The 27393-nt window shown below is 43.9% G+C and overlaps 1 protein-coding gene across 2 annotated transcripts; it reads right to left on the bottom strand.

The window, feature by feature from the left end:
- Ercc3 (ERCC excision repair 3, TFIIH core complex helicase subunit) lies at window positions 1-27393 on the bottom strand. 2 transcript variants are annotated; one of them, XM_020183663.2, is made up of 15 exons: window positions 27280-27393; window positions 26786-26991; window positions 25667-25903; window positions 24223-24272; window positions 23667-23802; window positions 23348-23512; window positions 22686-22890; window positions 21132-21446; window positions 15225-15409; window positions 10677-10879; window positions 6711-6807; window positions 5453-5570; window positions 3095-3213; window positions 1116-1268; window positions 1-486 (listed from the first exon to the last, which is right to left on the bottom strand). In XM_020183663.2, the coding sequence occupies exons 1-15, from the start codon at window positions 27305-27307 to the stop codon at window positions 352-354; spliced, it is 2352 nt and encodes a 783-aa protein (XP_020039252.1). In that variant the 5' UTR covers window positions 27308-27393; the 3' UTR covers window positions 1-351. The 2 variants fall into 2 exon arrangements, with proteins under 2 accessions (XP_020039252.1, XP_020039253.1); XM_020183664.2 differs by having other exon boundaries at window positions 1-483.

Raw genomic sequence — 27393 nt, 5'->3', positions numbered from 1 at the left:
TGCCCAAATATTCCATTTTTATTCATAGAACATCAAGATAAATATGCCTTATAGTACAAATTCTTATATACAGGATAATATAGTGGAATGATCCACTCCCCAGCAGTTTGAAAAGATCAGAAAAATAGTTATCACCTTCTATTTTAAAGCCTGGATAAGTCATGAAGGTAAAACCAAACTCCTAATGTTGATTTTATTCAACACAGTCACAGTCAACAGATTTTGGGTCTAGGCTGGTTTGGCCAATGCTACGTATAAGCAAGTACACAGATGTAAAGAGACATTGCCACGTTGAGAAATCCCTTTCCAATGCCAAGCAGCCAATATTCAACAAAGGAACCTGGGTGGGCATCACTTCCTAAAGCGCTTGAAAAGTGGGTGCACGTGCTTAGTTGAAGTCTTGCTCCGTGACGAGTGGTACTCCATGTACACGGTGTCATCAGCCCCAGACATGGAGCTCATGGTGCCAAAGCGCCTGGATGCCTGCTGGGGATGGGGAGAACTCAGCCAGAAGTCAGTTTCCAAGGGAAAAAGACTCCCAATTCAATAAATTTCTTAGTTTTAAGTAACTTCTTCAGATCACTTACTATGTCTCAGGCATTGTTCTAAAAGCATTTTACCTCATCCAACCTTCACAACCATTACAACCCTTGTCTTACAAAAGGGAAAAGAAAACTGAGGCACAGAGAGATTAAGCAACTTGACCAAAATCACAGGTCCTAAGGAGATGAGACTTGAACACACACCACACTCTGCCCAGGCAGCCTGCTAGGTAGAAAGAGCCTAGGGTTACCCATTTGCACCAGGTGAAATAACTTCAAAATACTATTCATGCCAGAAACTAGTCACAGCCACTGTGAGCCCAACTGTGTCTAACAATATGTATATAATAAGGGACACGCACCAAAAGGTTAACAGGGGTTGTTTCTACTATTATTCTCTTCTCCACACTTTTGTTTTCAAAGTTTTTCCAAAAATCCCACAGACCCAGGAGTGTGTGTGTGTGTGTGTGTGTGTGTGTGTGTGTGTGTGTGTGTGTCTGTCTGTCTGTCTGTCTGTCTAAAAAATCCATCCTTTGGGAGCACTGACACCTGGACCCTCACCCACTCACTCACCTGGCTGGACCTGGAGCCAAATTCTCCTGCCACCACCTCCTCTTCAGCATCCAGGTCAGTGGCTGCCAGGACTTTCTGCAGGAGCTGCTGCTGCTCCTCTTTTGTGGAAAATGCCAACTCTTCCTCTTCCATGCCAGCAAGCTTTGTGATCACCTGCAAGAACAAAAGCAGATGTGTCCCCTTTTGTTCCCTCCCCTTAGCCTCATTCTGCCTTCTTTTGGGTCCACTTATTCTGGGCACTTTTCTCCTGCTGGCCAAGTGGCTAACAATAGAGAGCTCCTCTCTGGCATTCCAGAGACCAGCATCAGAAGCCACCTTCAACAGGGAACTTGCCTAGTAACTCAAGACAGAGATTAAGGAATTCCAGAGGAATCTGCTCCCAACACGCAGAATCTATTCACATCCAGAAAATCAACAGAAACTTTAATGACAAACACTTCCTCATCCTGCACCAGGGAAGGAAGTGAAACAAACAGAAAGGCTCAGGCTATGCTCTTTGACGAGGACCCTCTACCTGACTGTTTGATGTCCTGGGATTACAGCAGGGATGAGTACATTGTTAATGGTAGGATGTGGAGAGTTTACTGGCCAGATTTTTTCTAAAAGGGCAAGATAACTGCATGGTGGAGACAGTTTTCATTTCTATGGAAAAGCCTGAGTTGATTTTGTAAAGGACTCCTCCCAACAATTCCAATTCTCATTATGTTAATTAAAGGAAAACTGCTATAGTTAAGGATCTGACTGAATTCTTTGGGTAGCCAAAAATCTGAAGCACAGACAACAGGAACCTCTACCCTGGCCTGACCACTCCAGGCTATGACCCTGGAAACTTAACAGCAGCTACACTGGGCAAAGGCAGCCAAGAGACACCATATGCATGGGCCTTTCTGTCAGGTTTGCCTTTCAAAGAACTCAAGAGCACCCATTCTGTATTGATCCTCTCTTTGCCTCTACAGGGACTCAAAAGTATGAGTACAGCACAGATTCAGACACATAAGCAAAAAGTCATGATGCAACTCCTCCAAAAAATGGCTCAAAACTCAAGTGTCTTGCCTTCTAACCCAGAATAAGAGGTCTGAAAAGCGCCACTGCCTCTGGCTAAAAGAGCAGAGGACAGACAAACCCTATCCTCTAAGGCTAATAGTGGGAACTCTCATCAATGAGCAGAGACAAAACAATGAAAATGTATTTAAAGAGGCGGCACAGTCTTTTGCAAATCAAGAGCCTGAAAACTAGGGCTAGTGTTCAGATTCCATCCCCACCACTGTAAAAGCAAACAAACAAGCAAACAAAACACCCTGGGAACCTGATGCTCTAGTGATGTCCTGTTAGATCACAGGGGAATTTTCCCCCTGCTTCCAGAACCCTCCACCCATCTCCTACAAATAAAAGCCCTTTAAGACATTAAATCCTGACACAACAGCTGAGGATGTAGCTTCGTGGTAGAGCACTTGCCTAGCATCCACAAGGCCCTGGGTTCAATCCCCAGCACTGAAACAAAAAAAAAAATTCTCAAATATCCTGACACAAAGTAAATATATGTGGCAACAGGAAAGAAAGCAAACGCTTCAGATAATGAAACTTTGCTAAAGCTTTAGAATTTCCCAAGTTACTCAAAGACCTCATTTCTAGTACAGGATGGCTCTGCTGTCTGGGTAACACAGGTCTTACCAGTTGAGAAGGGAAGAGCTCTCCTAGCCAACTGGAGTGGCCCCCTGAGAAAGGAATTCTAAAGGTCTCAGACTCACAAGTGATGGCCACAGGGCTGTGGCACCTGCCAGGTCAGCACACTGCACACCAATAGCTAGCGCTGTCCCCAGCAATTCAGAGAGACACAGGAGTCTGTGATAAGGCCTCTAATTTCAGTTCTCTCTGTCTGTCTGAGGTTTGTCTCAGGTTGTTGCCTCCACTTTGCCTAGAGGCCAGAGTACCAAAAAGGTCTTGGTTGTAGTCTTAAGAGAGGCCAAATGGATACATACCTTAAAGCTATAACCTTGATCTACCAAGAATCTCTGCCGCTTGGTAGAGTAAGCCATTTCCTGTGTGTCCTGGGAAACCAGTGAATAGAAGAAGGCATTGTACTCTTCTGCAACCATCCCTGCAGGGAAAAGGGAAAAGAAAGGATAAAAACACCATCACTATTAGAATGCCAGGAGCTAAGGGTTCCTGACTCAAAAGCAAACATTGCAGTTGGGAAAGCTCTACAATCAGGGCTTGATCACCCTGACTTTGCACAGGACTTCATCAAAATTAAAGTCTTCATATCAAGAAAGTGAAGAGAAGGGACTGGGGGTATACCTTAGTGGTACAGTACTTGCCTAGCGTATGCATGGGCCTGAGTTTGATCCCCAGCACCAAAAAGAAAAGAGGGGACAGGAGGGGAAGGGAAGCAGAGGGAAGAGGGATGGGGGGGTTAGGGTTTCTTTTAGGGGGTGATGGTTGAACAATTGTGTGAATATACTAAAAACCGCTGAGATATACATTGATTCATTATTTATTTTGGGGGGCAGTACTGGAGTTTGAACTCAGGGCCTCACACTTGCTAGGAAGGTGCTACACTATCTAAGTCATTCCACCGCCCCCACCAAGCCCTTTATGCTTTAGTTGTTTTTCAGGTAGGGTGCTGTGTTTTGCCTGGGTCCAGCCTTGAGCATAACCCTCCTACATAGCAGGCAGGCTCTCCCATGCTCCAACCATCCTGTTGGTTGAGATGTGGGCTTTATTCACTCTTTGCCTGGGCTGACCTTGCACTTCAATTCTCCCAATCACTGAAGCTGGGATTACAGATGTGAGATACCACACCCAACCCTAGAACTGTGCATTTTAACTAGAATGATTATTTGATTATTTGTTACTTTAGTAACCTCAACAGAACTGCTTTAAAATAAAGAAAACAACTCAGAGATAAAACCTCTGGAACTGGGAGCATTATTACAGAAAGCAGGACAGAAATGTGTCCTGAAAGACCTGATCCTTTGGGAAAATATAAATATTTCTTTCAAACAGTTCAGATGTCTGTAGGTTAATCATCTGAATACTGCCTCTGAATTCAATTGTTTGGCTTCTAAGAACTCAGAGATACAAAGAAAGGGGCCCGATATCTCATGCTAAATAGTATTTTGAGTAAAAAAAAAAAAAAAATACAATTTTGATCAAATCCAAAGAAGTTCTCAAATTAGATTTGTTTCTTTTTTTGTGTGGCAAAGAATAAGGAAGAAGAAATGAATTATTCACATTTTCTGTCAGTTTATAAAAGCTATAATCTATCCAGCAGCCTACTACATTCCACGTTACATAAGCTCTTTCCACAACAGTCCTGCAAGATAGGGGTGTCTCTCTCACTTGGGATGGGAAGAACAAGACTCAGGGCAAAGAACCTGTCCATGTCATACAACTAGTCCACCATACAAACAAACCCACGCTATTTCAACTACTTGCCCTGCCTCCATGGTAAATATAATAAACTATCTGCCTCAAACATACTTGAATACAGTATAATTTCAAGGCTGGTGGAGTGACTCTCAAGTAGTAGAGCACCTGTGTAGGAAGCATGAGGCCCTGAGTTCAACCCCCAATGCTAAAAAAGAAACCCACAGTATGATTCCAACAAAGGCTGCTTGCCACTTTCAAACATCCTACCAATTCAGATGCTTCCTGGTTCAATAAGCAAATTCCTAGAGGCAGGACCTGTGTGTCCTTGTCTTAGGATGTACTAGGCCTTAATAGGAGAGGCATGTCCATCTCTGAGCAGCAAAGCCAGTCCCTACCATGCACCCCACTGAAGTGTGGACCCTTTTGCTGTGGTTAAGAAGGCACAGGAATCCCCACACCCCCTCAGTCAAAGCCTGTGCAACACTGTGACCACTTCCTCAAGTTTTGAGGGAACTCTACAAAGGGCAATGCTCTTTGCAGGCTGGGAGTGGTGTATCCATTCCATGGCTGCCCAAGCAGGTTCTGCCAAACCCTTTCTTCCTCTTGACTAGAAATCCTGGGCAGCCTCTAGATACTACACTTCCACTGGTGGCCCTTTTGTACACCGTAAGCACTGCTGTTCTGAGCTGCCTCTTATTATCTATCAACAAAACTGCTCAGTGCAGAGCATACCCCTGTGAATTCCAGGACACTGCCACAAAAAACCCCCAAAGGCATGAGAAGTAATGAGACCATAAGACTTCAAGTCCTTTCAGGGACCCTTCCCTTCAGGGTCTCCCCAACCCTGTGGACAAAGGTCACCCTCACTAAACACACCAGTGGCTCATCCCGCCTTCTTCCTGACTGAAGTGGTTCCAGATTGGCCTCCCATCTGTCCACAGCAGCAGGGAAAAGGATGCCTTTACCTTTTTTAGCTCGGAGCACCCGCCCTAGCCTCTGGGCCTCCTGCCGCCTGGAGCCACCATGGGATGAGATCTGAATGAGGACATTTGCCTCTGGCAGGTCAAACGATGTGTCACCTACCTACAGAATTAAGCAGTTGTGAGTTTGGAAGGTTTTTATATATGAGACAAAAAGAGACCAAAAAAAAAAAAAAACAATCAACTTGGCCCATAATTTAAACTTCATGATTTTTGTGTGCTGGGGGTGGACCCAAGGCCTTGGGCTTGCTAAGTATGCACTCTAACACTGAGCTACCTCCCTAGTCCTGGCCTAGAATTTAAACAGGCTTTAAAGATAATTTAGAAAAACACTCTCTTCTCCCTACCTAGGATGGAGGACTGCAGAAAGGCTTCTCTAGGACCCAGGTGAGTTCTAAGAGCCACCCAAAAGAATCACCGCCATCACGAACCCACAGTCATCACCACAACTCGGCAATGCAAGGGTAACACAGACTCACTTCAGTAATTATTTTCATTCTTTTTTTTTTCTGGCTATAGAAATAGGTTTGAACAATTTCTTATCTGATGATCACTGAGACCAGCTGCACACTGGTGGGCTGTATTCTGCAAAGTGCCACTACTTTGAACCGGATCCTCAGTTTGGGGGCTCAGACCATGGAGGTGTCCAGACACAGACATGAAGGTCTACTGTTTATTTGCCCAGCTACAACTGCCATCACTGCTTCTCGGCTTCAGGTCTCTTTTCATCTGAATGACTTCTAAACCATCAGGCCACATTTTCGGTAGCAGAATAAAGCTATCTCAGAGCTGGGCCTGCTGGAGTATGTATCAGCACTGCCCATGCACCATTACAGCACACCAGGGGCTAGGACGGAGGCTACAACACACAGCATCCCCGGCTCCAAACAGAACCTCATCCAAGTATCTTCTTTTGCCACTGCAGGAAATGAACTTTAGTTCCTTTTGTAAAGGAAATACAACTTAAATTCCTACACACTAAAAAAAAGAAGTAAGAAAACCTCAGTCAAGCAAAGAGCCTTGACAGATGATCCAGAGCAGGTGAAAATCCTAAACCTCCCTCGTTTCACACACAGGTAGTACCTACCCCAGTCCCTGCTCCCACAGTTAAGACATGTAGGAATGAAAATGTACATGAAAAGTCCTTTGAAAAACCTAAGTTCACCATCCAGAAATCAAGAGTTTATGTCCCAGGCCTCAGGAGTACTCAGAACCACATCCCTACCCCACAGCCCACACAAACCTTGGATATAAAGATGGTGTTGATTTTGGGGTTGTGCTTGAAATTTTGGAGAATTTGCATCCTTTCTCCCTGGGATGTAGGCCCATAGATATAAGGTCTATAAAAGAATAAAACTGTTTTAAAACCACAGAATCACTCCTCAATTTTTGTGAAAGCATCACAGAGGGAAATAGAGAGCCCAAGCATTATTCTGTCTCAGAAGAAGCCGTCATGCAGCCTGACAATTGCACTGGTTACCACCCCATAGCACCCAGAAAGGCTATTTCCCTTGCCTTCTGCCTTAAAACATCAGTGCTCAGTTTCTGTAGCTTTCCACTGACCCTAACCACAGCAATGACAATTATGGTAACAAGGACAGATATCAGGTATCCAGAGCCCACCTATACCAAACACAGAGTTAGGTACAACATTAAAAAAAAAAATCCTGCCAGTTCCTGTAAAAAGCAGGTTTCCTGTTCCCAGTGTATACATAAAAAAGTAAAAGCCACCTCAGAGGGTAGAGCACAGGTGTGGCTATCCCACAGAATCCAGAGCAATCAACATTCATTAAGGGCTCAGGACTCACTGCTTTGGCTTTTCCATGCAATGCTACCCAATGCTATGATAACCAAAGGGACACAGGTGTGTGTGCCTATAGCAAACCCCTTACCTGTGGGGATGTAAGGCAGGCCTAGGACAGCTAGGCTGATGGCCTCTGGGCAGTCTAGCCACAAGCTGCCTTTCATGGCACCTCACAATCCCACCATTTTCTACACATCATACTGGGGAAAAGGTTGGGAAGTCACACTCATCAAAATAGCCTTTTTTTTTTTTTTTTTTAACGACACTCTGGATTTTAGGGGGTCTTTTTCAATTCCCCTATCACCAGAAAAAACTACTCACATGAGTTTCAGAAGACTTCTTTCATATGGAAAATGAAACAGAAAGATAACCATCCTCCAGGAAAAGAACCTAACACTTGTTGTACACATATAAAATATCAGGCACAAAATCCTCTATGGTAACTGGGAGTAGCTCCATTCGACCAAGGAGAAAAAATGGAGGATGGGGGAGGGGGAGTGGCTCACAGCACTAAACTTTCCTGAGTTCACACGGTTCTGAAGAGGAGGAACTGGGACCCAAAGGAGCTGACTTCAAAGATGATGCTCTGCCACTGCCCCATACTACTACATAACCATAACAGTCTCTCCTACAATGTACTTTGGTGGCAACCATTCCTTTTTTATCAAAGAGGAACCAAAAGCATGGAGTCTCCCCCTACACAAACCAGGGCTAAGAATGGACCAAGGCCTAGTATCCACAATAATATTTCAAAAATACAAGGCAAAATACTTCCTACATTTAAAGGCCAGAAGTACAAAACAAAAGATTATAAGCAAAAACCCTAATTATCATTCCACTACATAAGACAGTTACTTGAAGTCAGTTGTTTTTCCCTGTGTTAGGCTGGCTCAATGTTCATAGTGCCAAGCAAATTAACATCCCTGCCCAAGCAGATGCTCAGGAAGCTGCAGCCAAGAACAAGTCTCAGGTATTCCAAATGCAGTGGGGAACCACTTGTGGAGGCTCCAGAAAGAATCTGGATGGCATTGCAGGGGCAAATAAGGAGAGAAGATGGTTGCTAAATACCACAAAATAAATATGCGCACTGTCTTGTTACCGTGCTTGAATCAACACTGATGTGACAGTACAGAACTAAAAGGACACATACCCACAAAAAAGCAGAAGACATAACAGCTTCCCTTTTGGAAGCTGAAAAGCAGATGGATGCAGGCATAGTAACTGTGCTAGTAGACTAGAGAAAGCAGATGCCTAAGCTGGCTAGAGGACAAGCAAATACAGAGCAAGCCCATTTTCTCTGCAGAATAGAGAGGTTCAAGAAGTCATCCCCAGGTGCACTGGGAGGCGGGGTGGTAGGCAGGATGGCAGACAGCAGGCCTTGCAGTGGGTGTGTGAAGAACAGAGACCCCAATTCCCGCAGCAGGCATGGCTCCTCCCACCAAGCAGGAACCTGGAGGCTAGGATCTGAGCAAGGAAAGTCTGCAGAGCTGAGGACAGAGACAAGGCTAAAAGTGAAGCAGGGAAGGGAAGTTCATCCTTAATGCCAGCAGCACCCCACAAACTCTGACGCTCCACTACCACTTGCTGGTACCCAGCAGACTGGAAAATTCCTCTCTGGAGAAAAGTCTGGCCCAAGAGATAGGACCTAGAGATACTAACATTTGGCAATCCCATGACAAAACAGCCTGATTACCCTATAGAGGTCCACAGGTCAGCAAGTAGGCTAACCTACACTGAAAGGCCTTTCAGCTTTTTAGTGACTAACTCAAACTGCAGTCACAAAGTACCAAAATTCAGGAGGACTCTAAAGACAGGTTAAAACCATCAAAGCAAAAACCCTGACAAAAAGAGAGACAATATAAGGAATAGAACGAAACTTCAAAAGCTTTCGCAGCTTCAGAGAAGACATTGGATTTACAACAAGAAGTTATTAAGAAAGAACACTAAGGCTGGTGGAGTGGCTCAAGTGGTAAGAGTGCCTACCTCACAAGTCTGAGGCCCTGAGTTCAAACTCGCATGGGAGAAAAAAAAAGGAAAAAGGAGGGAGGGAGGGAAGGAGGAAGGAAGGACACTACATGGCTCCACCAGATTAACAGTGAATATTAGTTCAGTTTAACTTTAAATATGTGTTATTGTGCTACCACCATTTTGGGAGATGTAGGGGGAGAGAGAACTAGCAGTAGAGAATGGTATATGTAACAAAGATAAATGCTCAACTCTCACTGTAGGAAGTTAACAGACAATTTCTATAATTGATAACCCAAAAATTGCTGCATAAGCTATTAGTTAAAAACAAGAAGGAAAACAAGAGCTGAAAGTAGCTGCCTTTACAGAATAGGGCAGGCAAATAAGGGCAGGGAATTGCTATTTTTCATAGTTCCTCAATGTTAATTGTGATGAAAAGGGAAATCTTTTCTAAATGTAAAAAGGTACAATTGAAGACAATCCAGAAAGTTAATCTTTTTGCGCCTCTGTTTTCCCATCTGTAGAACAGGAACAATACCTTATATGGCTGAAGTAAGGATTGACTAAAACGTTTGTATAATACTCCTAGAACACAGCTTACTTAAGAGAAACTAGTCTACATTCTTCTTCCCCATCTACCCCCATGAAAAGAGTAAGACCTGTCTCCAACTAAAAAACAAAGGATCCTGCCTTCTGCCACACAGCACCTGGAAGCCCTGTGTCACTGGGAGAGGAAATACAGACCCCTTCTTCCTGGCTTGGCAGGCAAGGTACCACTGCCAGAGTTCTAAGCACAGGTGGGGCTATAGGTTGGTGAGGATGCTGGGTGAGCAGTTCTTGAGAAGCACAGTCCAGATGCTGATCCACACCCAAGATGCTGGCTCGGCCATCTTGTTTTTCTAGCCCCTGGACAATAAAGCCTAGACTGGACTCTACCCTCAGTTCTCACTCAGCCTGAAACTCTTGATGCCAAACTCTACCTGCCTTTGGCACCCAGATTTGAGGTGGTGCCCCACCTAGCCCAGCATGACTCACTGACCCTGCTCTGTTCTTTTTTCTTTTTTGGCAGCCCTGGGGTTTGAACTCAGGGCTTCATACTTGCTACCACTCTATCAGCCCTTTTTGTGTTGTGTATTTCTGAGATAGGGTGTTGCAAACTATTTGTCCAGGCTGACTTTGAACCTCGATCCTTCTGATCTCTGCCTCCCAAGTAGCTAGGATTACAGATATGGGCCACTGGCGTCTGGCTCCCACCCCCTTTTCTACATGTTCTAACCTCTGACTCTGACCACCTGCTCCTCTGTCTTGCCTGGTTCCTAGAACCAGGGAAAGAGAAACAGACCTTTAGATTCCAAGACACTCCTGAGAGCTGTGACAAAGAAACAAGCACCTTCTGTACTCTCAATGGCCTGAAGGAAACTCCAATTTTTCAATTCTTACTTGTTCAGCCGAATGGCATATTCCTTTAAGGCAAACACATTGTCAGCAAAGACAATAATCTTGTCGTTCCTCCTTTCATGAAACCTGATAAGAAACTGGCAAGCTCTGAACTTGTTGGGGTTCATGGTGTACAGCAAGATTCGTTTCTTGGTTTTGATTGCCACATACTCCCGGTAAAACTCAGGAGACATCGGGCACCAAACCTAGGATGCAATAAGAATCAGGAGTCATTTTGCAAGTTTAAGCACCGCATAATCTGAAACTTTTAAAGCTCTTTCACTTAGCAAAATTAGCTTTTAAAAAACTTAAAGCAAAATTTTATCTAAATGCAGTAGTCCTCCCTTATCCATGGTTTCATTTCCCCATGGTCATCTGTGTCTGAAAGTATTAAATAGAAAATCCCAGAAACAGTCCATAAAGTTTAACTTTCACTTTGTTCTGAGTAAGATAATGAAATGTTGGGCAAATCTAGTCCATTCTGCCCAAGATATGAATCATCCTTTTGTCCAATACATCCATGCTGTACACACTAGCTGCCCATTAGTCATTTAGTAGCCACCTTAATTGTCAGACCAACTGCCCCAGTACCACAGTGCTTCAGCTTAAGTAATCCTTAATCTACTTAATAATCCCCCAAAGGACAAAGAAGACTGATGCTGTCAATTTAAATATGCCAAAGAGAAGCCACCAAGTGCTTCTTTTAAGTGAAAAAGTGAAAGTTCTTGACTTACTAGAAAAGAAAAAAAAATCTCATGGCTGAGGTGGCTAAGTCCTATGGTAAATACGACTCTTCTAACTGTCAAATTGTGAAGGAAAAAGAACATCATACTAATCTTACTGCCACACCTCACAGTGCAAAAGTCACAGCCACAGTGCATGGCAAGTGCTCAATTAAGATGGAAAAGACACTAAGTTACAGGAATTAGGACTAACTGAGGTGTCTGATATCTACTGGGGGTCTTGCAAGGAATCCTTGGCAGACGGGGGGAAATACTGTAAACTGAATGTGGCTCAGAGAGAACAGTGGAGGTGAGGAAGAGTGACATTCCTTGGAATAAAATGTCAAACAATATCAAAAAGGATGGGGGTGGGTAAAAGAATCAAAACGGAATAAAATAGAACCAAATCTAACTAAATTGCAAAGGCATATCATAACCACATAGAAGGGGCTGGGGAGAACTAAAGCAGGGAATTTTTCTTTTTCTCAGGTGGCACTGAGGATCAGACCTATAGTCCCCCGTAAGATCAGCAAGCAGTCTACCACTGAGCTACATCCCCAACCCCCAAGTAACTTTTCTTATACAGCTAAAATGCAGTATTTGAACTATGTACCCTCAGGCCACAGACAAAAAGAACTGCAATCAGATACCGAACTTGTTTTGTTTTTCATACTAGTATAGATTAGCAATTCTGAAGCTCTTTTTTTTTGATACTCTAGGACTAAGCAAATAAGTACATCATAATTAATGGAAGCCAAGATTCTCACTACTTGAGAAAGGAATTGCAAATCTCACTATCTGAGAAAAGATTACTAATATGGATAGAGGGAGAGTTGTGGCATTGAATTATATTGAAGGTATTACCACAAACTCATGGTTTTTAGTATACATAAACAAAAAAATGTATTTTTATGTATACATGTACACACACACACACACACACACACACACACACACACACACACACACACACACCCTTCCAAGCTCTGTCTACCGAGTAAGCCTGACAATGACATCCTTAGTTCCAAACACGCTTAGCAACCAGATCTTTGTTTTTACTGCCGTGGGCCCAGGGCTCCTTGGAGAAATGGTTGAAGCCAGGCCCAGCAAAGAGAAGGTGCCATATGAAGCTGAAATATCTTGCTGCAGTAAAAAGCAAGGACAAGGAACAAGGGAGAAATGTCAAACAGAGACAGGAAGGGGGTCCCACTGGCTAATCTGGGATAATTTGAGCATCCAGATAAAAACAATACAACACTCCTGAGGGCTCTTCCATGCTACTGACAAGCTGCAGGAAGCTCAGGCAAGCATACTGATGTGCCATGAACGCTAAAGGTTTTAAGGCTGTGCACAGAGGAAAAGGAACCTGTGGGAGCTTCACACTAGCACAGGACACAAAGCCTATTCTGACAGCTTCTGAGTGTTTGGTTGTGACCAGCGCCACCTTCTGTGCATCATCACAGACCACTTCTTGCCACCACTGCAGAATTATTGGTCACCAATGTATGCCAAACACAAGTTGAGCTCAAATCCATAGGTGTTGCTGTTACTACATTTTCAGGTACCCTCTGGGTCACATCCTACTGTCTGACTTCATTAGAGTTTCTAGTTCTTTATAACCAAAGCAATTCTTTTTTCACAGTAAAATCTTTAAAATCCTACATTTCACCAAATATGAAACACAAATGGTCTATAACATGTCATCAGTAAATAGGAAAATACAAATTCAGACAATAAAAGGGATACTGTTTTACTTACAAGGTTAACAAAACTTAAAAGAAAAAAATTACTATTAGGTGATAATGGAGGACATAAATAAATAAACAAGGAGATGTGGAATAATGCCATTTACCCCTGATTACTGAAACACCTATTCTGGAAACAGCTTTAACCTGATTGTCCACACATTCAATCTAGCAATGCTCTTCCTAGGTTTGTCTGACAGGCAGTGGCTTTCACACAAGTCACTTACATCACAAAGAAAATACACACACACACGTACACACAAACACACATTTATGAAACAAATATTATACCCTTATTACATATTATGCCTTCTAGTAGATTCTATTCTCTGATGGCCCAGTAAAGTGATCTCGGCACCTTACTACTATGGGGTCACAGTTCCATAATAGTGAGTAACACTGCTTTAGAAAAACCTGTACATGTGGGGCACAGTGGCTCACACCTGTAATCCCAACTACTTGAGAGATGGATATAGAGAGGATTCAGGTTTGAGGTCAGCCCAAGAAAAGAGTTTAGCAAGACCCCACCTTAAACAATAAAAAGCTGGGTGTGAATGGAATTTTATGCAGCCAAGAAGAAGAACGAAATGTTATCATTCGCTGGTAAATGGATGGAATTGGAGAACATCATTCTGAGTGAGGTTAGCCTCGCCCAAAAGACCAAAAATCGTATGTTCTCCCTCATATGTGGACATTAGATCAAGGGCAAACACAATGGGATTGGACTTTGAGCACATGATAAAAGCGAGAGCACACAAGAGAGGGGTGAGGATAGGTAAGACACCTAAAAAGCTAGCATTTGTTGCCCTTAATGCAGAGAAACTAAAGCAGATACCTTAAAAGCAACTGAGGCCAATAGGAAAAGGGGACCAGGAACTAGAGAAAAGGTTAGATCAAAAAGAATTAACCTAGAAGGTAACACACACACACAGGAAATCAATGTGAGTCAATGCCCTGTATAGCTATTCTTATCTCAACCAGCAAAACCCCTTGTTCCTTCCTATTATTGCTTATACTCTCTCTACAACAAAATTAGAAATAAGGGCAAAATAGTTTCTGCAGGGTATTGAGGGGGTGAGGGGGAGAGGGAGGGGGCAGAGTGGGTGGTAAGGGAGGGGGTGGGGGCAGGGGGGGAGAAATGACCCAAGCCTTGTATGCACATATGAATAATAAAAGAAAAAAAAAAAAAGCTGGGTGTGGTGGTGAACACCTGTCATTCCAGCTATGTGGGAAGCATAAATAGGATGCAGTCCAAGCATACAAGTGAGACCCTATTCAAAAAATAACTAAAAAAAAATAGGGTGGGCAGTATGTTCAAGTGGTAACAGCGTCTGCCTAGCAAGCATAAGGCCCTGAGTTCAAAACCCAGTGCTGCCAAAAAGAAAAACAAGAGAAGACAAAAGCCATAGAGGAATATATACAACCTAATTCCACTCGCACATTTTTCAATCAGGCAAACCTATAATGAGGGAATATACATAAAAGATAATAAAGAAGTGAAAGAGTGACAAACACAAAGTGTCATGATGGCATGAACATTATGGAACCTGACAGGTGGGAAAGGAGATCAAGTAAAAAGGAACAGAAAGTCTCACCTTTCTCCAAGAGGCCCCATCCCTGCCCTTCAGGACAGAGGCCACCCCACTTTAGTCACTGAATGACAATCACTTTAAAGTGTTAGAATTTGGTTGTTCCTTCTAAGAAAACTTACCTTTGAGCATGGATTTTAATACTACCTGTATAGTTAGTTATTCACTCAAGAACAATATATGATCGAGGCCACACTCTGCCTCCTTGGGGCTTCGACAGAGATTGTCCTCAGTGGTTGCACATGCAGGACTCTCCAAGGACCCCTCAGATGGAGGGTGGGCAGAACACCCAGGAGTTCACTCACAGAAGGAGAGCTGAATGGACTGCATTAGTCTCCTGATTTCACCACTGACTGACTGTGACTGGTGCACCCCACCAGGGTGACTAAAGGTACTACACAAAGCAGTGGTAGTTTAGCCCAGGTTCTGACCTATACCTCTCCCTTGCCTGCAGAAGTCCCTCACTTAGATGCCCGCCCAGCTGGGCCCAGCTACCTCGGCACACTGGACTTTGGCAATATAACCGTTGTTCTGCAGCTCCATCCAGTTGGCTTCATATAGCTTCGGCCCGATCAGAAAATTTAAGTCAACGATTTTGTCATCTTCCCGGACGAGGGTTGCTGTCAAACCCAGCTTGCAGTGGGCCTGCACAATGGTGAGCACCCGTCGGAACATCTTGGCTGGGGGAACAATAGGAGCATTCACACCGTCACTTTCTGAACGACAAGGGTATCGCAGACAGCCTTGTAACTAAGCATTGGCCTGGGACACTACATGGGTTAACCCTCAGCATGAGATCACAGGAGCCAGGTACTGGACAAGAATGACAAAGCAAGAATTCTTACAATTACTTTTAGACCTATTCAAAAGATGAAAAGGGCAATGAGGAAGAAAAGACTTCAGAGAAGCTCCAAGTTAGCAAACCCAAGCACTCTCTTCTCAACAGCTATCAGAAATACAGACGGCAATGTGAAACATGATCTGCCACAGCATCATTAAGTTCTAAATTATACAAAGAATTCACTCAGCTGGATAACTTGAGGGGAGACACAGCTCTGCCCTGAGTCCTACCATCTTCCCAGCAAGCAGGAAGAAAACAGAATCCAAGGGAGCAGTGTTCAACCCTAAGAAGCCCTGCCCACTTCAAGAAACGCCCCTCTCCAAATATGAATCCCCTCTCCAAATACTTTACTTCCTTTTTCTGCCTTTGTATTGAATACTGTAGCTTTTCTGATATATCAAATAAAACAACCACATAGATGGATATGAGATGTTTGTTTATTTATTTATGGCAGCACTGGGGTTTGAACTCAGGCCTCACACTTGCTAGGTGGGCACTCAAGTCACTCTACCAGCCTAGAGGAATTCATTTTAAAGGACTCAATTTACACATTTCCACAGGCACACCCCTTAAAATTTCTACTACTGTAAACGAAGGTTAAAACACTTTGAGCCATGGGGTTGGGGTTGTAGCTCAGTGGAAGAGTATGTTTAACATGCATGAGGATGAATCCCAGCACTAACTCCTATCACCCCCAACACCCAAGCAAGTTCAAATCATGTATATCATGCAACATTTTGTATACATACCATTTGCAACACAGTAAAAAAACCCACACAAAACAGACACAAACAAACAAACAAAAAGCCAGTGTCAAGATTATCTAAGCAAGGACTATGCTGGTTCAAAAAAAAAAAAAAAAACACCAGCAAAGAATCCCAGGTCAGACTTCCCCTGTTAAGGAGGACATGGAAGTCAAAGTAATGGCAACACAAGCCTAATGTGCGCCCTAGGAGGCAGCACTAGGGGACAAGCACAAGCTAGGACTGTGGGCACTCCATGGTGTCTGCAAACCAGTCACATCCCTCCATTCCATACTCCTATGGCCATAACTGTCCCAGGTAAATTAACACACACAAGGACACGACACTTTTATTCAGGCACACACCTGCAGGACCTCCTGGAACAGAAAATGGAGCACTTCAGCATCCAGAGTCTCTCTCCTGATTCCTCTGTAATACCAATCCTCGCTCTCCCTCCATGAAACTACCACTACTCCGGCTTCCATCATCTGTCCTCTTCTTGAACTTCATATAAATGAAGTCACAGTATGTACATTTTGTGTGTGGCCTATGTCACCTGACATTATGTCACAGTTATCATTCCAACACTTACTTATGTGATTCTTCAACTTTCCCTCCTACTTTGTCTCCAAAGTCCAGTGCCTGGACTTAGAAGGTGCTCAATAATAAATTACTTGCTAAAATAATAAAACTAGTGCAGTGCCTAGCACATAGAAAGCACTCAATATATGCAAGTATTATAACACAAAATTTCTTATTAATAAAATGACCAAACAGGGCTCCTTTTAAAAGATCTGTACAAGAACACAGCAGTCTCTATCTTCTGAGATCTCAAAGATGTAGCATTCTACCTAATTCAATGTGGTAAATGTTGAATGGTCAGAAAACTTACTGATTTACTAGCATTTCCTTAACATTAGCTCTTTGGGCAGGTATGGTTAGGCCTCAAGGCTTATGGAGTCCATTCTCTGTTGTTATAACAAAATCACTGAGGCTAAGTACTTTTTAAAGAAAAGAGTTTTATTTAACTGAGTTTCGGAGACTGAAAGTTTGGTGGCCCCATCTGTTTGGGCTCTGGTAAGGGCCGCAAGGCAGACAGCATCACACTGGCTGGTAGGAACATGTACAGAACAGATTCCATGTCAAGATAAGAAGCGAGAGGAATTCCAAAGCCAGGAGTGCTTTTTTTGTTGGGGAGCACTGGGTTTGAACACAGGGCCTCACACTTACTAGGCTGGCACTCTTATTACTTAAGCCACTTGGCCAACCCTTTTTTTGGAATGGGTTTTTGAGATAGGTCTCAAGAACAATTTGCTTGGGGCTGGCTTCAAATCTCAATCCTCCTGAACTCTGCCTCCTGAGAAGCTAGGTTTACAGGCATGTGGCAGGCTTGCTCTTTTTTTAACAACTTGCTCTTGCAGGAACTAACTGGGGAGATCACCTGAGAACTACATTAATCCCTTGTGAGGATACTGCCTCTATGACTTAATCACCTTCCAATAGGACCCACCTCTTAAAGGTCCCAGCACCTCTCAACACCTCTGCATTGGGGAACAAGGTTCCTGCTCATGAACCCTTGAGGGATACACTCAAACCATATTCAAACCATAACAGAGGCCTGAACTCAAAATCTGTTTCCACTCTTCTATTCAACCAAAGATGAACTGACATAGTAAACCCAACAAGAGACACATAACACATACCATGAGCTATATCTTCATCGTCAGATATTGGATTCCAAGTCTGTGCTGCCACTTCCCCAGAGCTAGGGTTTAGGTTAAAGAACATCAGCATATGCGAAACATACTGGGGGAGGAAGGAGAAAGCCTCAGCCCTCCCAAGCGTCACAGTCTCCAACTGAACTGCTAAGTAATTCCAAACTCAAGTGCAAGAAGCAATTCTCAATTTTCAATCCTAGCAGAGCCAGTACTCACACTCTTAATCTTTTTTTCTTTGAGCTTAGTTTGTAAATTACTACAGTGAAAGTGACTTTTGTGAGAAATACGGGATCAGTTCTATTAATTTTAAGGAGAATGATGGAGGGGTGAATTCAACTATGATACATTGTAAGAACTTTGCGTAAATGTCACAATGTACTCCCAGTTGGAGCGAGCTTTTTCTCGCTCTGTTACCACTGAACCTAACTGGGGCTAACTGAGGGCAATGGGAGATACAGAAAGGACAAAAAACAGACAGACAGACATTCATGCGGAAAGTTGGGCAGGTGTGTTTGGCGCTCAGATGGAGATGCACAACAGCCTTATTGCTTATTTTCTCTTATTCTTTAAGGCTTTACTTCTAAAGTCTTTCTTTAAAACCTTGCTTCTAAATTCTTTTCTGTTCTTTAAAGTCTCTTTCCTTAGACTTGCACTGTCCCAGGTTTTCTCTCAGCTTTTCTTTAGCATAATCTCTCTTAAAGTCTCTTTCCTTAGACTTGCACTGTCCCAGGTTTTCTCTCAGCTTTTCTTTAGCATAATCTCTCTTAAAGTCTCTTTCCTTAGACTTGCACTGTCCCGTTTTCTCTTAGCTTTTCTTTAGCATAATCGCTCTTAAAGTCTTTGCCCTCAGACTTGCACTGTCCCATGTTCCCTTTAAAGCCTCAGTGCTCAGACCTGCAAACAGCAGCAACCGCATCTAAAAACTGCATTAGCGTAACTCTTAAAGTCCATGTCCTTAGACTTGCACTGTCCCATGTTCTCTTTAGCTTTTCTTTAGCTCAGCTTTTTGGAAGCCTATGTATAAAGTTCTCGGAGTAGACTTGCATAGTCCCATGTTCCCTTTAATCTCTCTTAAAAAGTCTGCCCTCAGACTTGCAGATAAACAACAGCAGCCTATGTATGAAGATATGGATGCAGAAAGCTACTCTGGTGGAGACACAGCAGCCAGCAGCAGCATCAGCCAATCAAACTCCCCCATCAAAAGGCTTTGCAGTCCTCCTTCAGGGAGTCTTTTATACCCAGTGGTAAACAGTTCTAGGGGAGGGGCGTGACATTGTAACAAGAGAAACCTGCAATCTGGCTTCTCTGAATGTAAACAACTTAAGAAAAGTAGCTTCCCTGCATCCTGCACTCTTCTGCAGCTGGGGCCAGGACAAACTCAGCCTGCTGATTATTGGGCACAGCTGTGCTTATGTAGGCTTCTAATAATCCACTCCCCATATCCAGTACAATGATATAATTAAAAAAAAACAAACGAAAACCTTAGCATCATCCTTGATTTCTCCCTTTCTCTTTGATCTCACATTCGACCTTTCAGCTGAACCTTTATGATCTCACAGGTCAGGTTACCTATATCCTTACTTCATTCTCACTAGGTCAAGCCTCTTGTTGGGATCCCACAAATACACTCATCTTACTGCTCCTATCATGCTTCCACTGAAGCACAACACCGCAACCAGGGTGATCTCAGGTCACCCTCTGCTCCATCCTTCAGATGGCGTCCCATCAACAGCTCCATCCTGCTCCAATCTTGACTACTCTCTCTGAGCTCTCCTCTGGCCGCATTGTGGCCTTGTGTTGTCTGAACATGCCAAGTACTTTTCTTACCACATGGGTCTGTGCCCTGTTGTTTTCCACTTGAATGACAACTAATCTTTACCTGGCCTGCTGTGAACATCTTTAGGTATCTTCAGACATCCATAAATGCTAAGTTCTCATTACACAGAAAGAACCAGATGTCGGGGGCATTTTCACAGTATTTTGAATGTTCTATGTAAAAAGTCTTACATTTCATTTTGTTCACAGCAATCCTCTAAATCTGCTTTGTCAAGAAAAGTTTGCCTAGCCAGGCATGCTAACTCATATCCATAGCTCCAGCTACTCAAGAAGACTGAGGATCATTTAAGCCCAGGAGTTCAAGAGCAGACTGGCAACATAGTGAAACACCAAATTTTATTGTAGCAATAAACTATTGCAAAACAAACTACTGATGAATGTTCTAATATGAATGAACTATTATGCAAAATGAAAAAAGCCAGACAAAAGAAAATACAAGATTCTGTTTATATGAAAAATTCTAGAAAAGGTTTATCTATAGACAGAAAGCAATTCAGAAGTTGTTTGAGACTAGAAAGGAAAACAGGGATTGACTGCAAATGGGTAATGGAGATGTTCTAAAATTAGATCAACGGTTCTGTCCTCTACTTCACTGAAAAGTGAGTGTTAAGCATAAGGTTGAGTTCAAACCCCAACACTGCCAAAAACAAGAAAGAAAAATGGCTCAAGTGGTACAGTGTTTACCTAAAACTAGGTCATGGTAAGGATTGCACAGTTCCACAAATTTATTAAAACTCACTGGATTATATACACTTACAAGGAGTGATTTTACGGCACATAACTTATATCAGTAAGTTATTTTTAAGGAAAAGGTCTGGGCTGGTGGAGTGGCTCAAGTGGTAGAGAACCTACCTAGCATGCACAAGGTCCTGAGTTCAACCCCCAGTACCACGCCCTCCCCCTCCCCCCACCCCCTGCGAAAAAGAAAAAGGTCTGCCTATAAGAATTGGAGAAGTAGGAATATTCTCTAAGAAATAACACTATTGCAAGGGATAAGCAGTCCTCCTGGCTCAGTTTCACAGGAATAAAAAAATGAGTTAAGGGTAAATTGAGCGCAACAATAAGACAGACGGAGAATGGGGAAAAAATATGTTCTGAGCTAGTGGCTAAAGAAGTACCACCCCACCCACATTTATGAATTATTTACAAGCTTTACCCAACAAGTCTTGCTAGCCAGTTGGGTAGCTACACAGACGTCCCTATCCAACCCAACAACTGAACATCAGTTTCCATCTCTACAACAGCTCAGTTTCAACCTACCTACCTGGAATGGTATGCACTTCATCCAGGATCATGAGGCCCCACTCTTGGGTTTTGAGCCACTCCATGACTCGCTCAGCCTCCCAGGACCTTTTGGTAGTGTGGCCCAGCATGGAGTAAGTACTAATGGCAATGGAGCAGCCTATGGGCTTGTCTTTGGCATCTGAAGTGAAGCGGCATATCTGGCTGTCGTCGATGGTGGACCACATCTTGAACTGAGCTTTCCACTGCTCCACAGACACAGCCGAGTTACCAAGCACAAGACACCGTTTTCTGACAGTGCATGCAGCAGTCACACCAACCAAGGACTTCCCAGCACCTACAAGAAACCAAGAGAAGATCATACCCAACACCAGGTTGAAATGAAGTATAGGAACAGGCAAAATGATTCAATAGCACAGCAATCTGGGCAAAGTCCTTACAACAGTCATCACAGCTGACATTTATGAGGACCTTACTCATCAGCTTACTTTCTTCCTTATAAAGGAGATATGCCCACTTCACACAAATATATGAGAATTAGCAGGTGCCAGGCCTTTCTGAAGCTCCTTACATGCATCCCCTTTAAATGGCGAAATCTCAAAGCTATCATTTCAAAGATGGAAAAACTAGAGTGAAGAACACCCTGTTCATGGCCATAAGACACTTATGCTGGGCACAGCATGCCTAGCTTACAGCCTGTAAAGGAGGGACTTAGCAAATGACAGCTTTTAATTGACATAGCAAACAGGGCTCAGAGATACACTAAGTGTCCATACCACAGGCAAAGACAGAGAAGATGAAATTCCAGGTGCTTCTGAATTTACTACCATTCACCATCTGAAGATGAAGATAAAAATCAAACTGCACAACATTGATTCTTCCTTTCCCATCAAAATAACACAAAAAGCTTAAAAAAAAAAAAACGAATCTGGAAGAACCCCAACCCTGGCGAGTGTATCCAGAGTGAGGCCCCCAGATAAATCTGTTGTGACCTCTGGTTGAGAACCTAGACAAGAACCTGACATTTAGGATGAGTGAGGTTGGACAGGTGCCAGGAGAGCTGCTGCGGCTGCTTTTTTCTCAACTTTGCACACTATCATAAGCCATCCAGAAACAAAATTCCTGGGTTAAGGAGCCTCCAAATTCACACCTCACTGGACTGATTTCAAAGAGCAAGAACCAAACCCTTATGTCCAACAGCACCCCCACTAGCATCCACTACCCATTCCACATGCTGCTCTGGTGTTTTTTTGTTTTTGTTTTGGCAGTTCTGGGATTTGAACTCAAGCACACTTGCTAGGCAGTGTCCTTTACCACTTTAGCCACTACTCCACCACAATGCTCTAGTTTTCTCCACCCAAGACTTAACATATTGCTTAACATATTGCTTAGGTGACCTATTTATGGTCAGTCTCTACCCCAGGTAATGAGCTTCATCATACCCCTGGTGCCTTGACAGGGGCTGCATAATAAATATTTGTCAGGGAGTTACCTGACCTCAGCCATCCCCTGACAAAATGAAAGGGAAAGCAGGAGGCAGCTACCTGGCCACCTTCTTCACTCAGGCTCCACTTACCACAAGGAAGAACAATGACTCCTGAACGGGCACGCCCATTCCCAAACATCTTCCGCAGGCTCTTCTCCTGATAGGGTCTGAGGACAGCTGTGGGTTTTAGGTCAATGTTGATATCGGGGTTGACAGAATCATTCCGGAAGTCATACTCTGCCAACAGAGGATACTCCAGGTGGATGCAACGTTTCTGAAGTTCCTCAATCATTTCCTGGGGAGTCATCATGAAGGTTTTATCATCCTAACACCAAAGTGTGCTCAAAAGCAACATATATTTTAAGGGGCCCAATGATCAAAAACTGGTATTTTATCTAGACAAATACAATTTCAGATCTTGCTTGCTGACAACTAGCTTAAAGCACAGAAAAGCAACATAAGCTACCAACACTATCAAAGTAAACTTCAATCAGAACCAAAATGGACTCTTGGACACTGTTTCTTGTATCCTCCAGGAGCTTGTGGAGATCAATCTTCCCAGCCTGAGGAAAAACATGTGGAGTCTAAATCCATCAAAAGGAATGATGTAACAGCAGACACCGAAAAGGACAACTAACTGAGGACCAACAAAGACCCCTTCCTCTCACACAGATTAGAGGGAGCTAGCACAAGGCTAATCTAGCTTTTGACACCCACTGAGTGAAGGAACCACAGACAGTACATCCACTAACCTGCTTGACTTCAAAGGATACTGTTTGTGTCTCTTCTTCTTCCTCCTCATCCTTGTCCATCTGCTCATAAAAGTCAAACAGATCTGTGGGAATTTCAGATTTAGCCTGTGGATCTGTCACCTGGGAAGTGGAAGGACCACCACCACTTTCTGCAGTCTTAGAAATCTGTAAGAAAAAGGTAGGAGCTGGACGTGCATACAACATTTAACTCTGTTGTTAATAAGCAAGAACTGAAGCTGCAAGGGCTACTAGATTGCCAGCATTAAAGAGCTGAATTTCTAAATGCCTGGCCACCCAGGTGACCCACAAGTTCACACACCGCAGATTTGCTAGTGAAAGTCTCTGTAATGAGCTCAGTGGCTTCCCCCTCAGCATTTCTCAGTCGGCATTCCCGGATCACAGAGTCTTGAAGAAGATGCTGGATGACATCGGGGTGGGAGCTTTCAACAAAGTACCTACAAGTGGGGAGGAAGGAAGTGCCTACTGACCAACACATTTCCAGATGACTCCATTACTTACTCCATTAGATGGTCTGAAACAGTAGCCTCACAATGACCTTCCCCACTCCTTCACTCTATCAGTGCTATGAGCTATAGACCATGAAATAACATACAAGAGTTGTGACCAAGTCCCAACTTTGAAAACAAGTCAGCAGGGTGTGAGCCAAGTTCTGCGGCTAGAGGAAACACAGTGGCTAGTAAATGAGTTTTCTGCTGGGGCCACATCTTTTGTTCCTCTTATGTGCTTCAGGGAAGTGAGGTGTTGATGCAGAGGAGACAATCAATAAAAGCTAGTTCCAGCCCACAGCCTTTTTTCCCACCTGTTGTGCAGAGGGTTAAAATGCCTGGAGGCCGGCCTATCACAGAATCTCTTACCTATTGTGTTTCAGGACCAGCTTGACTTTTCCATAGCTGACAGTACACAACTGCAATTAGACACAACACCAAACAGGCAAAATTAGCAGTGAGCAGCTGACTCAGAACACACCTACTGCTGGTCGTATCTTACCATCTACCAACCAAGTGAAAAGTTTTTACTTTAGGAAAACTCAATGTGTAGTCCTAAAGCAGTCACATCTGCTCAAATGGAACTTTTTCCACTGGCCTCTGCTTTTCAGGAGCAAAATCTTCCTCCTGTCTGGCCTCTTAACTTAAAAAACAGATCTGGAGGCTCATTCTGCCACACTAGATCACTATAGCTCCCGGCACAGTGCACACGGAGCGCATGCTTAGTAATCATTTGTTGCATAAATAAAACGCAAAACCTCCTGGATTCCCACCAATGTTCCTAGCCTTCCAACTAAAATGTAATCTTCTCACCTCTTCCCTTCTGGTGAATCAACCCAGGACTATTGAGTAACATCCCTAATCCTTTTTTTTAAATTTTATTTTGAGACAAGGTCTTGCTAAGTTGCCTAGGTTGGCCTCAGCTTCATGTTTCTCCTGCCTCAGCCTCCCAAGTAGCTGGGATTATAGGTGAGCTGGATCCCAGGTAATTCGGTTTCTGTGAGGGCTTCTGGCTTATAGATGGCCACTTTCCCACTGTTTGCTCCCATAACAGGGACTCAAGGAGAGCTCTCTGTAGTCTCCAAATAAGGATATTAATCCAATTAGATGAAGGTCTCACTCTTCTGACTTCAATCTTACCATGCAGAGTCATATTGAGGATTTGGGTTTCAATATATAAATTCTGGGAGAACATGGATCACAACACCACTCATTTTAGGCTACTTTCCCAATAACCTTGGCCAGAATGGATCTGAATTAGTACCCCTTCTGTATTACTACCTGTGGTTGGAAGCAGCTCATAGGAAGCATAGGCCCCATCCACAAAACAATGCTGCTTTTGGACTAGTAATTGGGGTGATCAGTTACTATGCTACCCACTGGAGATTTTATATACATATATATCACCTGTCCCTTTTTTTTTTTTTTTTGGTGGTACTGGGGTGTGAATTCAGGACTTTAAGCTTGCTATGCAGGTACTCTACCACTTGAGCCACGCATCCAGTCCTTTTCCTGTGGTTATTTTGGAGATAGGGTCTCACTTTTTTCCCCAGGCTGGCCTGAACTATAATCCTCTTATTTTACTCTTGTTTCCATTGCTGGGATGACAGGTGTGTGCCACCAAATCCAGTTTTTTTCCACTGAGAATGGGCTTTCGTGAACTGTTTTTGCTCAGGCCAGCCAGGAACTGCAATCTTCCTGATCTCATCCTCCCGAAAAGCTAGAATTACAGGTGTGAGCCACTGGTGCCCAGCAACCCACTATCCATCACATTACCAAGGCAAGCAGAACTGCTAACCTCAACCCCACTCACCTTAATAAACTGAATAATTCCATCAGGTACTCCAGTTTTGCTGAGCTTTCTGAGGTATTCAGTGATATCACTAGTTTGCAGCCCAACACTGACAGCTGCATACAGGGAATACGCAGTTAGTTTGTATTCATGCACATGGGTGGGTCGGCACACTGGCTCTGCAATAGCCACCAGGAAGTCTTGAGCATATCTGTAAACTGGAGAGAAGGCTTCCAAGAAGATATGGCCATCAGGAGCCTAAGAAACACCAATTGGGCACAACAGGCAAGCAAAGTAATGAGGTGTGAAGACACCTCCCCCATATCATTACCGAAAACAAATAACCTACCTAACCCCAGACACATTTTTGGAACCATTCCTTAGACAACTATGTGTCCAATTTAATCAGAGACAGAAAAGTAGGAAAAAAATGAATTTCCAAAGGTATTATCTGTTTCCCACTGTTCTGTATAGGCAAGTCTTCCTCACCTTAAAAGCTATCCTTAGACTGATTATCTTTTGGCTAGATCTCAACTGAGTATAGAACATCAATTATTTTAAGTTTGCAAGCTAACCAACTATATGTCGGCATTAATTTTAAAAAGGAGGAAATAAATTATAACATAATAAATGCTGTTTTCTGGGCAGATAAAAGGTTTTCAACCTGAGGTAGAGTTAGGGAGAAAGTGGGCATAAAAAGAAGAGTTACAGATGTAGAAAGCCCACGTCTGGCCAGCACATGTGTGCACAGGTATTCCAACGTATGGTTGTATGTATGAAAGCTATCTCTCCCAGCTGGTGCTGAGGGCAGTAACCCTAATTTGGGGGAAGGGGGAACAGAGCGGAAGGGGAGGGTTGAGAATGCCCAAGGTTTAGCGGCCGCTCTAGACTTTGGGTTCAGCCTCCCTTCTTTTTAACATCCTGGGTTTGTGTTTCACTCTCCTGCAATGTTTTAAAAATCTGAACTTTCAGATACCTTGTCAAACCATACTCATCCCCTGACTGAGCTGAGATTAAATGCAAATTTGGTCCAAAAAAACAGCCTGTGCCCCTCTGCTTTGGCTCAGCCTCAGCCGAGTTCAGAGGAGAGCAGTGGAACTGCTCCAAGTGCTCGGGCCTACTTGGCTGAGGACAGCTTACCACCCAGAGGGGCCTGGAGGTGTGGTCGTCCTTCAGCGGCATCTGCAGCCTGTAGTCCTTGGCTCCATATTCATCCACTTTGGTGCCGGACTCATCCACCTGCTTCCCGGCCGCCGAGGGCACGGCCTCCTGAGAGTAGTTCCCAGGGGCGTCGTCTTCATCTTCCTCTTCATCCTCGTAGTGCCTCTTCTTGGACTTCTTCTTGTCTGCGGATAAGGATACAGAACTAAGCACCGCCAAGAACTTACGGTTCCTTCCACACTGCCTGGCGGCATTTCGCGAGTCTGGCAGCAGTGCATTCCACTGCGCTACGAGCACCTAGGTAAAAGCCGTTAGCATCCCGCCAGGGTCTCAGCCACCTTCCACAGGCCCCAATATCTCCCCCGCCCTGAGGTCCCACGAGCCGGGTGGTCGCGTGGGGAAAAGCCCAGCTCCGACACGGAGCGGCGGAGATGGGGCACAAGATGCAGGGAGGCCACCGCGCGCCCACTCACCGCGGTCCGCCCGGTCTCTTTTGCCCATGACAACGACAGCAGCACGCTACAAGTACAGGCGGCACCGCCACCCAGCGCAGCGACTGCTCTGAGGAACTTCCGGATCACACCGGA

The sequence above is a fragment of the Castor canadensis genome, chromosome 4 (assembly GCF_047511655.1).
Source record: "Castor canadensis chromosome 4, mCasCan1.hap1v2, whole genome shotgun sequence".
Lineage (NCBI taxonomy): Eukaryota > Metazoa > Chordata > Mammalia > Rodentia > Castoridae > Castor > Castor canadensis.
This window is presented reverse-complemented; position numbering and strand designations above follow the sequence as displayed.